This window comes from Silurus aristotelis, assembly GCF_946808225.1.
Source record: "Silurus aristotelis genome assembly, chromosome: 4".
NCBI lineage: Eukaryota > Metazoa > Chordata > Actinopteri > Siluriformes > Siluridae > Silurus > Silurus aristotelis.
Genome location: NC_139577.1, coordinates 31,974,834 through 31,989,654, shown reverse-complemented (window position 1 = coordinate 31,989,654; position 14,821 = coordinate 31,974,834). Strand labels below are relative to the sequence as shown.

The window sequence follows — 14,821 nt, the reverse complement described above, 5'->3', positions numbered from 1 at the left end:
ACCCCATTTGTCAGATTTTATAGATGTGTATGTGTGTGTGTGTGTGTGTGTGTGTGTGGGTGTTTTACATTTAATATTACATTTTCTAAAGATTTGATCTACTTAACTGTTTTACTTATTACAGAAGACTAACAAATGTCTTCATTCTGTCCATCCTTCATTCATTCACTTCCTTGATATGCATATTTTCTCCTTTTAACAGAAATTCTTGAAGCTGGACATAAAATGCCAAAGTATCCATAGTGCTATTACTTACACCATAACTGATTCTTTAGCGTTTTTATGCATGCGCATTGAAACACTGATATATAGATGGATAAGTAAATAAATAGATGTAATAAAGGATGAATGGATGAACTGATGGACAGATGGATGCACTGACTGATAGGTGTGTGAATGGATGATGTAATAAAGAGATGGGCAGAAAGATAGACATGCAAACAAGAGAACAAAGAGATGGATGAATGGATGGATTGGAGGATCAGATGGATGGATAGGTGAGTGGATGGATGCACTAAAAGCTACATGGATAAATAGAGAGACAGACAAATGGATAATTGAATGATGAATGGATGGATGGATGAATGGATGGATGGATGGATGGATGGATGGATGGATGGATGGATGGATGGATGGATGGATGGATGGATGAACCAGCTAAAGAATAGAAAATCAATGGATAGATGAACATATGGATGGATGGATGGATGGATGGATGGATGGATGGATGGATGGATGGATTAATAGATAATACAGAAAAATTAGTGGGTGGATAAATGAATAAATGGATGGATGGATGGATGGATGGATGGATGGATGGATGGATGGATGGATGGATGGATTATTAGATAATATAGAAAAATGAGTGGGTGGATAAATGGATGGATGGATGGATGGATGGATGGATGGATGGATGGATGGATAAATATGTGAGATAGACAGACAATGGATGGATGGATGGATGGATGGATGGATAAATATCTGAGATAGATAAACAGACAGATGGATAGGCAAATGGATGGACTAACTGTAGAATGTATGATGAATGGAAAAATAGATAGATAGATAGATAGATAGATAGATAGATAGATAGATAGATAGATAGATAGATAGATAGATAGATAGATAGATAGAAAGAAAGAAAGAAAATCTCAGGTTTGTAAGCAGCAGGTCACATGTCCATAAATCCAGGATTCTCTCTTTCACTGTATCCAGCAATTCTATATTTTTTTCCGCTGCACGGAAACATCACACATATAATCAAACACAAATGGATCGAGCGATCACCTTCAGCCTGAGGCATTACTTTAGTAGGTTGGATAACAGGGAAAAGAAAAAGAGAATGAATGAGTAAACCGCTGAAAAAACGTGTGTTCCAGGTAGTGAGCTGTAGTGAGCTTACCAACACGCATCTCGTCTCTCCTGATGCTCTCGTTATCATGCCAGTCTCTTCTTCTCAAGCCGTCTGTCCAGCTGTAAACGTGTCCCTCACTCAGTCCGAGCGAAAATCCCTGAAAAGGAGAAAGACCACGCAGTTTGTTACCCTGCAGCATTTCCACTTTTTCTCCGCTAGGCTTCTACTCATGCAGGATTGATTACATATTTCAAAAAAAGTCATGAAAACAGAGGGATGAAGACTTGATACATTATATGGACAAAAGTTTATGGAGATACAAGAGCGTTGTAAGGTTGTAAGATCGTAGGTGAGGTGAGGATGCCTGGGGTGCCTCACCAAATCACCCCAAAGGTGTTGAGGTCAGAGCTCTTTAGCAGGAGATCTTCCACTCCATTCCATGTGAACCACATCTCCACAGGAATGAGCAGGAAAAGGCAGGTGTCCCAATACTTTTGTCTGTACAATGTACTTTATCAAATAGGCTCAGGAAACCTCTTGAATAGCTCGGTCCTCGACACCTCGTTTTTCTTTCGATCTGCTACGTTTATGGCGGTGTGCATTTCATTATACTGAGATACACGAGTGAACGAAAGTAGTTGCATAAACACACACACACACACACACACACACACACACACACACACACACACATATGGTGCGTCCCCTTTTTGAGGATTTTCAAACTTTTTTTTTTTTGCCATAAACCAATTTATCTTTTCTTTATACTGTTGTTTTTGCTTCGGGTTTATACATTAGTCAAGCACTAAAACCCAGAGCTGCTTTCAGATGTCTGAGAAAAATACAGATGTACTCGAGTTACTCCAAACCATCACCTATTTTTGGCCATAAAAAAAATTAATAAAAAAAACAAACACATTCCTGCAATAAAAAGCGAGAACCGGTGGAAGTGAAAGAGTCTGACCGAAAACTGGAGCGCTTCCATTTTCAGCGTTTGACCTGCTACCTGGTATTTATCTTGCCCGAGGTCTGTGTTTTTCTTCGCCTCTCCGTTTCGGCTGGTAATGCGAGAAACCGAGCGTGCTCGAGGAAATTTACATAACCCCAGACCTTGATATGAAATCATTTCTCCTCCGCCTGCTGAAAAGGTAATTCCATTCTTCGAGAGCACCATTTTAGGACTTTATTTATTTATTCTGCTGGTCGGCGTTTTTTTGCGCAACTCGAGGATCAGATGCCCAGGAGGAAAAGGAGCACCGTCCATATCCAGCTCATAAAGATGAGGTCACGCGGAGGCAAAATGCAGCCAGAAATATTTCATTACCTGCCCTCGAGGGCAGAGCTGTTAACTACGAGGATTGAATTTCTCCGAATGAGGGGCCGGATAGGATGCCTTCTCTTGCTGCCCCCCTGCATGCAATCAAGCAGAGTGTGAAAGATCTCACACACACACACACACACACACACACACATACACACACACACACACACACACACACACACACACCAGTGGTGTAAAGTATTTGAGTTCATGTACATTGTTATTGTACTAAAGTAATTTTCACTTTAAAACTTTCTAGTTTTACTGAGTATCAAAAATATAAGCAACTTTTAGTCTCTACTCAACTGCATTTATGATTCAATATACCGTATTTTCCGGACTATAAGCCGCTACATTTTTTCCCACGCTTTGAACCCCGCAGCTTAAACAATGAAGCGGCTAATATATAGATTTTTCCTGGGTTTTTCCCGGTTTCACAAACTTCAAGCCAAAAACCGAGCCCCATAACATTAGACCAATGAAATTACAGAACGGGTTCAGGCGAACCAATTAAACTCTTTATATTAAATCAGATGCGCTCCCACTGAATCGGGCCGCACCACATCATAAATATGGATGATGTTCCTCTGACGTTTGACCTGCCGCTCACTCGGACTGTCTACAGGAAATGTGAATCATTCGTCACGCTGAAAACAACCGGGCATGAAAACACACCTCACCTGTGTTCTGAGCTGCACGGCATCGGGAGAAAAGATTCACCGATGGTGATTTTTAAACGCACGACGATGCCAAAAGAAAAACTCATAGTTAGAAAATAGTTGTGAAAGGAAGAAGGAAGAGAGTGAACAATGACTTTCTGGGTAGGCTACTGTTCAGATACAAGCCGTGTAACAGACACTGTCTTTCATTAAAGCCTTTGTAAAGTTCATTAGTTTCAGTGTAGACCTGCGGCTTATAGACAGGTGCAGCCTATTTATGTCCAAAATAAAAATCTGTGTCAAATTCAGTGGGTGTGGCTTATATTTGGGTGTCCGGAAATTACGGTACAAACTTTTTACTCCACGATATTTTAATCGAAAATCACATTTTGCATATTTATTCTAAAGACGAGATTTTACTTTATTTTGATCTACTTTGATCCTGTAATTTTATATCTTCATTGAAGATATACATTTTTTTTTAAAGTTTGCTTTGTCTTTTTTTGAGCGACTTGTTTGATCTCGGTTTCATTCAGGCGTGTTGAAGAAGTTGTTGTGTTGATGGTTAATGAACTGTTCAGGTGGACAATTTGATTCGTATTTTAGGAAACAAAACCTCACAAATCATCTGTTTGGGGTTTTTCACTAACACGTGTCTTGGTGTCGAGGACTTGTGCATCTTTGAGCCTGCGTTCAATACGAGTCAAATACTCAGGTACTGTTCAAATCAGATAAAATCAGACTTTTACTCAAGTCATATTGGAATTGTGACTTGTAATTGTACTTGTTTTGCAGTAGGATATCTATACTTTTACTCAAGAATGGTTTTCAGGTACTTTTTACACTTCTGACACACACACACACACACAGTCTTCTTGTTTTGAATATTCCTGAATAGCGCTGCTGCTATCGATTATTTTAGTAATCGACTATTCTAACGTTCATCCCATCGATTAATCGGGTATTCGGATAAAAAGTACTTTTCTTTTAGCGAAATACTCATTGAGAGAGAGAAAATAAGCCGGGTCTCTTAAAATAAACATTTAATTGGCGTATTACATCAAAATACAAATACAGTGCGTTCAAAAAGTGAGTGGCCGTGTAGAGGAGGTTATGGGAAACTATTCGTTTAATAAAACTCAGAATTATTCTCACTCATGTATTTATGTTTTATTTATGCATTAAATCTCAGCACAGTATCGCGATGGGGTTTTCTTGTCTCTGGAAAAGCTGCTTGAAATTTTCCATGCAGTAAATCCGTGTTTATCGACAAAAAACAGCTAATACATAACTATACTGTAGCCATTCGAAAATATCCAGACTGGTTCCCTCAAATACCCACTCCTTACAACCGTGATAAACAGAAAAGCATCACAATGACGAACAGTGGTAGTGCAGTCATTTGGTTGTTGAAGTTCTGCTCAAAAGGTCATGAGGAATCATTAGAGAGCTCTTAACCCTCAACTCTTTAGTTGTATGAATGAGATAAATGTCACTCAGGCAAAGCAGCTGCCAAATACTGTAAACTTATGTACGTTTTTGGTTGCAAATCGTTTCAGAAATACGATTTCTAGTGCGCTGTAAAACTCAGCATCCACTTCTTTAACGTTTTGTGTCCAGCTTCAAGAAAATCCTGACAATTCCACATACTGCGGGTTTGAATGAATGAAGGATGGAAGGAATAATTGCTAAAATAAGTACAACAGTTAAGTAGATCATATCTTATTATTTCTAAATTACATGTAAAACACACACACACACACACACACACACACACACACACACACACACACACACACACAGTATAATACACACCTGTATTACCCAAATGGGGTCTTACAAATTTAAACTACTTGACTAAATTGAGTAATCAAATAAATTTTCACAATTAAATTGATTTAATGAAATTAAATAAAGAGAAAAATATAATTAACATAATAAAAAAGTGCATTGCATTATTTTAGAATTATTTTATATATATATATATATATATATATATATATATATATATATATATATATATATATATATATATGTGTGTATGTGGTATATATATATATATGTGGTCTCAGTGTTCCTTTGGCTGATTCGGCCATGCGCAAAAATCTCGAACGTGCTGGCATGGCTTTAACGCAAAAAAAAACAAGAGCAAACAATTTACCAGGCAACCCGGGGAAAGTAAGAAGCGGGAAAAAAACATCCAATGTTGTCTTGTTTTTCTGTGGTTTGTAAAGTGCACGATGCCAATCCAGCAGACGGTGAAGGACAAAACAATTTCATGCATCACAAACAGCATCAAGTACCTGTGCTCTACTGGCATGATAGAGCAAGATAAACTAACAAGTACTTCACAAAGCGCACAGTCTTGCATACAAAACAGCGTTTCGCACCTCCATTTACACGTGCACACAATAAGCCAATTACCACGCAAACCCTTTTTCTGCAGCTGTAAACAATCCGCAGGTTTAGTGGAGTCATGCGGCGTCACCGTCACCCCCATGATGGGGTTTTTATCTTTTACATAATCGCGTCATACATTTTACAGTACCTCTTCATACTGACATTAAGTTCATCCACAATTCCCTTGGAAGATTTGTGGAAACCTGACCATAAGGTGTACTTTATGAACATCCCATAATAAGTTCCACTCTCCCAGGAAGATGTTCCACTAGATTCTGGAAAGTTCTTGTGACAATTTTTGTGCTCAACAAGGTTTTTAATTTTAAAATCCGTAACTGATGTAGGGTGAAGTTCTAATTTATCCTAAAGGTGTGCAACAGGGTTCAGGTCTGAGCTCTATAACAGGTTACTCAAGATCTTCCACTCCAACCATATTTTTTTATGGATCAAATATTTATTGTGCAAAGGGGCATCAGTCTGCATCCACCCATCTGTTCATCCATCCATCTGTTCATCCATCCATCCATCCATCCATTAACAAATTGTCCTTCATCTTACAATAATCGTACCATACATTTGATTTCTTAATATTTGCATTTAGTTTGTGCAGATTTCCTTCTTGGAGAAATGAAGTACATCTATTTATTCATCCAATCAGTCATCCATATGTCAATCCATTCGTCTGTCTGTATATCTGTCCACCAATTTTGGTATCAGAATCAGCATCCATTCATACACCAATTTATCTATATATTTATTAAGGCATCCATCCATCCATCGATTATCCATTCTTTAGTTGGTCTATCATCGATCAATCCATCCATAATTTTTTTCAGAAATCTTCATCCATCATTCAATCCATCTGTTAGTTTGTCTATCCATCCATCCATCCATCCATCCATCCATCCATCCATCCATCCATCCATCCATCCATTTAGTTTTCCATCCATCCATCCATCCATCCATCCATCCATCCATCCATCCATCCATCCATCCATCCATCAATTCTCTAGTTAGTTTATTTACTCACCATCCAGCCATCAATCCATCCATCCATCCACCCACCCATCCTTTCTTTAGTTAGTCCATTCACCCAACCATTCATCACTTAAGCCATCAATCTATCCATCTTTTCTTCAGTTATTTCATCCATCCATCCATCCATCCATCCATCCATCCATCCATCCATCCATCCATCATCCATTCTTTAGTTGGTCTACCATGCATCAATCCATCCATCATGTTTTTCACAAATCTTCATCTATCATTCAATCAATCTGTTAGTTTGTAAATCCATCCATCCATCCATCCATCCATCCATCCATCCATCCATCCATCCATCCATCCATCCATCAATTATTTAGTTAATACATTCACCCATCCATGCTTCCTCCATCCATCACCACATTTTTAGTTATCATCCAATAATTATACCATACGTTTTCTCTCTTTATATTTACATCTAAATATTATGCATTGTCCATGAAGAAATTAATCTTTTATTTAATTATTTTTTTTTCCTTTGCCTTCAGTTAAATACTTCAGTACATCCTGAATTTTAAAACCGTCTCTAAACTAAATGTACTTGAAAAGTCTGAACTTTGGCATGGCAAAAAATTATTCTTAAAACATATCCAATAAGTGCCTTTTAAGCATGAAAAACACAAGGTCTACCATTCTGCAACCAAATATGATAACGTATGCACAAATGTGGTGTATGGAAATATATATAACATTCAACATTAAAATAACATTCAAGGCACAGTTTAGTGTAAAATCCTCTAGAATGAAGCAAACCTGTGATTTTATAGCAGCTATAATAAGACAAAGTAATAATGTACGAATAATAATAATGTAAAAAAAACACTGACACTGGAGACTCCTTCCAGAAATAGAAACATTTACAGTATAAATTAATGTTGTTTTTTTTTCCATTACGAAACAGCAGGACATTTCTAATGTGTTTTATGAGACTGAGATTGTGCTGAGTGTTTGTTATATCTGCCTCTGCTCAGAATTTGCAGCTGCGCCACCGTCAGAGCTGCTGTTCTAGAAAATTATTCAACACTTATCACCACAGCACTATGGTATATGTGAAACACACACACACACACACACACACACACACACACTAACACCACATCACCAAACGTTATGAGATCCTTTTTAGCTCCAGAGCACACACTCTGTCTTGTGGGAGACGGCTGACCTTGTCATCGTCTGTCTGCGGTCTCCTGAGGACAATTCCTGAGGCCAGCCATGATGGGGGAAAAAAAAGTGCCACTTCATGGACTTAAAGTTCAAAAGTTCACTGAAAGCTGAGCACCTCTCCCTCTCCACTCAACATTTCTTTCATTCCGGTGCTCTTTGGCACATCTGGTGGTTCCCTGGCAGTCTTTCTGCTTCCTCCACACTGATTCCAGTAAATTTAGCAATTACTGACTCGGCACAGAAAGCAGTGGGGCGACCGTCTGCACAATGTTCTGCTACGAGGCCGATGGAAACCTGCCCATAGATTCAGCCTTCATAGTGCTTTATTTGATTTATTTCACAGGGTCCGTGTGCTGAAATAGAAAAAAAAAAAAACTCCTGGACAAAAAACATCTGAACAAAAGCTAAACAAAATGAAAACGGAAAAAGCAGCTGCGAGCAAAATGGTGCTGACGTAACGTAGTTCTTCACATGGAAATATGCAATTGATACGGAATTAATATTAACTGTCTACTACAATGTCTCAGGACCAAAGTTTGCATTAACAGTTCTGCATTTATACGCTGCACACCTCAACAATGATGGAACTGTAATGACTGGACATTCGGTGTTGAGGACGAGGATGGGGTTCACTTTTGAGTCTGGTTCCTCAAGGTTTATTCCTAATGCCATCTCAGGGATTTTTTTATCACCACAGTGACCACAGACTCGCTCATTAGGGATAAACTTACAATTATAAGGAACAAACTTATAAACACTATAATATATATCTCATCACCGTCTTAAAAACTTTGCTTTTCAGTCTTGCAGATTCTATCACAGGGATACATGTATAGGCACTAACTAATGTATATGAAATGTATATTATATATCTAAATCCATAAACCTGATTTGAGAATACTTCCATTGTTCAAACGCTATATAAATTAAATTGAGTTGAATAATGTTAATGTGCTTTTTTACAAAAGTACATTACTGGACGCAAGTACGCACCCACACACACACAGTTACAATTGTCCTCGGTACACCCAGGTCCTCAGTACGCACAAATCCTCAGTACACACAAGTCCCCAGAAATAAATCCGAAAAAAACACCCTCCAATACACATACAAGTCCTAGGTTTGCCTCTAGCGTGATGCTTAATTTTTCTCTGCTGAATGCTTTAATGTCCTTGGATAGATTTTAGGCATTGTGCTCGACCTAACACCACTGTCCTCATCTTCATTCTAGTGGCACTTGAACATCACACCCAGGAATCCTGTTACAACGGCAAAGGTTTGGCAGGATCCAGGTTTATAGAAGCACGCGTGAGGTTTGCTGAGTGTACCTTTGAGCAGAACCAGGAGCAGGACTGCAGTGCAGGCTTTCTACTGACAAGGCAACACGCACATTTTGCTTTCCTTTTTGACACCTTAAATCCCAAAATAGCATCACTACAAGCTGTGAGGCTGGACCACACGTGTGCGCACACACACACACACACACGCACACACACACACACACACACACACACTTTTCCATTGAAAAAAAAATAGGGTTGGCCCTAGCATCGATACTATAGGGACGGCAGGAAAAACGAGCTGAACATCAAGCGTGAATTTGCTTCTTGCCCTGTTCTTCTGCTAAAGCAAAAATACTCATCAAATATCATCACGTTTAGATTATTTCACGTGTTAAAATCTGATGCTGTTTTCCTTTAAAGACTCCAGAGCACTTCAATAAAAGGAGCTAAGAATTTAATCTGTAGCATACTGTATGTAAGACCTAAAGTGTATATACACACACACACACACACACACACACACACACACACACACACACACACACACACACGTCAAATTTGATATCACAATGCCCCTGTGATATTTTTAAGCCGACTCTGTATCTTTCCAGCATTAGACTCGTTGCTCAGTGGCTTCTTCTTGGACTCGGATTTTGCTCAGGTTCGTGCAGCTATTTAAGTCCCACTCGATTAATGTCAATACATTAACAGTAAAAAGAAAACCTGCAACAAGGGACAATTTGTGAGAACATTTGACACTTGTCCTATTATTGTAAGGACATCAGGCTCATTTTGGTTCTCTCAGAGTGCTAAATGTGTATACACACACGTACATTTGTCTTATTATCCTATCTGGCTTGTAAAGATTTATCACCATCCTAATGCCCCGACAAAGCCAAAAGAATCAGATATTCCTGCTCTCGCACACACACACACACACACACACACACACACACACACACACACACACACACACACACACACACACACACACACACAGATACCTTATGAGGACCTTCCACTGCAATAAAGGGGATTATGTAAATGTGAGGACGTTCTATTATAATAACCTCCAGTATTTTGCTGAAAAGTTCTATTAGATTTTGGAGTGTGTTTTTGGACATTTGTGAAGATTCCATCAGCCAGAGTAATAAAGTCAGATACTGATGTACAGTAGGTGAGGTGGCCTGCGGTTCACATTTATCCCAAAGGTGTTCAGTAGGGTTGAGGTCAGAGCTCTATAATAAGAGATCTTCCACTCCAAACCATGTAAACCATATCTTCTGAATGCTTTGTGCAAAGGGGCACAACAGGTCATGTTAGAACAGGTTTGGGTCTCCTAGATGAAGTTACGGGAACATTTAATGTTAACACATCCAGAGACGTCATATACAATTGTGCGTCTTCAACTTTATGGTAACAATTCAATTTAATTCATTTTTATTTGTATTGCGCTTTCAACAATGAACATTGTCTCAAAGCAGCTTTACACAGATAATGTGGTGAGTAAAAGTGAATATGTTCTTTATGAGTGTAAGTTTGTCCCTGATGAACGAGTCGGTGGCGACTGTGGCAAGGAAAAACTACCCGATTGGCATAAGTAGGAAACCTTGAGAGGAACCAGACTCAAGAGGAAACCCATCCTCATCTGGGTTGCACCGAATGTCCATCCACAGCAGATACACGATGCTGCGGGGCACAGCAACGATAACAGTTCGGGGAAGAACCACATGTAGCTGAAAAAGTCAGGCATCCCAATACCTTTTGGCAACATAGTGTATAAGTATCAAATATAAATGTGTTACAAGTTACAACAATAATTCATGAGTCACTAGTCACTGTGACCAGATTGTGAGTACGAAACCAAAAGCCATGTTACTATTCTTGAAAAAAATCCTAATTAAAAATTAAAAGTAATATTTCATATAAGGTTTATAGAAGATTTTCCCTTTTGGTTTAGTTCTCAAAAAAAGCATACAATCTAAACTTTTTATAATCACATACTTTAATAAACACAGCAAAGAATAAGGGCATTAGGGATCATCATTAAATATTAATTCATCAAAGATTTCAGCTACATAAGGCATAAAGTGCAAGAGGCAGAACAACCTGAGCTGCAAAAAAAAAGAAATAAAGGAAGGAAGGAAAAGAAAATTATTTTGTGGCGAGATTCCAGGTAAATTTTACACTGTACACAGTAAAAACGAGACAACGTTAAACTAAACTGTTTGGTGTATTACCCCAGAAAGTGAAAAGAATCCTGAACGAACATGGCAACCATTCCATACTTCAACACCATGTATTCCATATGGACTTCGACTCATTGGAATCAACCCATACAATCAGAGTTCTACAATGTTATTTAAAGAGCAAACAGTCGTCTGGAGTGATATTTATCATGGAATGACCTGCCCAGTCACCACACCTAAATCCTATTGAACTGCTCTGGGATGAATTGGATAGCAAAAAAAAAAAAAACTCCAACTAAGAAAAACATCTTTGGCAAATTTCACAAAAGGCACGGCAAAGTATTTCAGCTGAATGTTTGGAGAAACCAACTGTCTGGATGTGGAAAGTGTTTAAAGCTTTTCTTAATGCTGAATGAGGATTTTTCAATAAAAATAAAGTGGAACATTTTTGAATAAAAGCACAATTCCTCAGTCTTGAGGATGTTCTCCATGATTGTTTAAAGGCACTAACACTCAAGACTTCTGTATAAATGCTACATAAACATCTAACAAAAAACTAATGAAATAAAATCAGTTTTTATGTCTATGGTACAATCCGGGAGATTTGCTGCAACAACAGAAAGCTGATTGGTTGTTGCATGTTGGTCGCATTTGCAATCTTAATACAGAAAATTCTATTTGGACCAGCGAAAGAAAGAACACCACCACCATGGAAATTAACAAACAAAAACATTCTAAAGTTCTGTGGGAGCATTAATATAACCATTATAGTTGGCATTTCATGGACATCGCACTGTTTAAAGCTTTTTAAGACCCAGAACAGCGAATTTAAGACTTTATAAGGTCTAAAATTTAGAATTAGGTTTTTACTTTTTTAAGACCCTGTGGAAACCCTTTTTTAATTATAAAGTTTAATTATTTAATAATTTAAATTTATTTAATTTAAATAATAATTTTGTGTGTGTGTGTGTGTGTGTGTGTGTGTGTGTGTGTGTGTGTGTGTTATTTCAGTTTTCTGAACTTGCTAATTGTTATAATAATATAAAAAAAAAACACTAATACAGTATTTTAATTCCATTTCCAGTTAGCAAGCATGTATGATAAGAATGTAAGGTAGAGGCCTCTATACACTATGGAGAGTGTATCTCTACTATAAACCTTGTAGTGTATCCACTTGGTAAAAATATTACACCAGCAAAAGGGCTCCCTTTAAACTTTTTCAAAGTACTATGATTTATTACGGCTATAATGTCCATATCATTTTTATAACAAGACTCTTTAGTTAATCAACACAGTTTATGTGAAAAGTCTCTAATGTTACTTTTATGCACACTGTTCTATTAATAGAATGATATTAATGAGTCAAAAACGGATTGATATCTAATTATCATGAGCCCAAAACCTTCATTTTAACTACTTCAATGAAATCGTTGAAATAAAGCAACAGGTGACGCAGCAAGTTCGAGTCAGGAGTTTCTTCCATTATTTATTCCGTTCTAAATGTTCTGCTTGCTGTTGAATACTGAACTGTATGTTGGTGATAAGATCCAAGCACCAATCAAAACAACTCGACCCTGATTGGTATTTTGCAGCGTTTTTGGAACGACTGATTTCACAAAATGTAGCTGAGTAAAAAGTACGATATTTGACCTTGACATGTAGTGAAGTTTAAGTCTCCAGAATAAAAATCAGTTAAGTACAGATACATGAAAAAGCTCCTTAAGTACAGTAACGAATCACATTTAATTGGTTACTGTCCACCACTGAATCAGAGTATTAGCATAACCTAAAGTTTATAGTTGAGACATACAGTAACTGATGAAACCAAAGATGAATTTGCCGTTTGGTCACGTAAAAGAAAATAGATTTCAATTTCATTTATTTTACTAAATTGAAATTCTAGTTCTAGTTTCTAGAAAAGAAAAAAAGCACCCAGGATTAGCTACAGTATAAACCCTGTCATAAGAGCATCTGACTAACCAAAGCTTCTCTAACGTCCCCAAATGATGTTGTGCAACCAATAATTGAAACAAACGGAGCGCATGGATACAAAGGACTATTTTCAACTAGTCATTTTAATAATGATTATTTAAAAAAATTATAATAATAGGATAATGTTTTCAGAAAATAAAAGGAAAAGACACTCTTTAGAGCAGCAGGAAAACGGCCATGGTCACTGCGGCGATTGTTAATTGGAGCATTGACGCAAAAGCAATTTCATGAGCTGCTAACCAGCATTACCATATGTAAGCACACACCAGCTGTCTTCCAGTGTTATTGTGAAGGCACAAGGTTTAGCGTGGCCTGCCCGCTTCCCTTAATTCCTCCAGCAGCCGGAGTGAATAGAGCCACATTCGAAAAAAGCCAATGAGTCACACTTCTGTAATGCTCCTATTAAAACACGGCGTAAAAACCTCGATTGGGGGCGACGCTGCGCTACGAGGACCGCATTTGCGAACAACAATCGGTTATTTGCACGGTTTCAACCTGCCGTTTTACACAATGCCTCAACTGCCTCCTTCATACAGTACATTTACGTCCGTATTTTTTTCATCTGCCAGACATCACTACAAGTAAAGTCGTACAAAGAAACAGGCTTTTCAAAATCGTAATAGTAATAACTCAAAAGCTAAGCAGCGCTATCTACTGCTAACGTAGTAAAAAAGATGAGGGATGGAAAAGTGGTGAATAAACACAATTGAGACTGGATAGAGACTAGTCAACACAAACAGACACATCAGCTACAAGTTGGTTTTTTTTTTGACTGAATAATACACACTCTCGACAACAATAAAGCAGCGTAAGTAAATATAATGAGCCGATTCAGAGTTACGCCAATGTCAGCGTTTATGCCAGTTCTAGTGTTGTATTTAGAGTTTGGTTATGTAGCTGCTTGATTTGGGGTTCTGGAAGGACCAAAACACAAACTAAACAAGCAGTTAGCATGGATAAGAATGGCATTCACTGTAAGTCTATAGGCACCTCAAGTCTATAGGCACCTCACCACCACACCTATATGTAATAACCTCCAGTTTTCCGGAAAAAGTTTCATCTGAACTTGTGAATGTGGATGTAAAGGTTTCAGTCCAATCAGAAGATTTCGTGAGGTGATTCGATGATGTAGAAGCTGAGAAAGTGATCTAGTTCATCTCAAATTCAAGTGCAAGTTTATTTCTATCGCACTTCTCACAATGGACTTTAAAAACCTCGATTGGGGGGCGAGGTCATTAAAGGGAATGATGTGTGTTTATCTCTGATGAATGAGCCTGGGGCAACTGTGGGAAGAAAAAACTTCCTTTAGAAGGTGTTCAAAAGGGTTTTGTGGTGTTTTTTTTGTTAGGACTTTTGAGATCTTTTACTCCAGCCTTAACATACAATGAAGCTTGCTTTGTGTAGAGGAACAT

General features: G+C 38.0%; 1 protein-coding gene across 2 annotated transcripts in view; it reads right to left on the bottom strand.

Moving 5' to 3' along the window:
* galntl6 (polypeptide N-acetylgalactosaminyltransferase like 6) overlaps positions 1 to 14,821 on the bottom strand; it is a 288,765-nt gene that overhangs the window by 224,119 nt on the left and 49,825 nt on the right. For both annotated transcript variants that reach the window (XM_083538743.1, XM_083538744.1), the window contains exon 3: positions 1,403 to 1,511. In XM_083538743.1, coding sequence (XP_083394869.1) covers positions 1,403 to 1,511 — 109 coding nt within the window. The remainder of the gene's footprint in view (positions 1 to 1,402; positions 1,512 to 14,821) is intronic.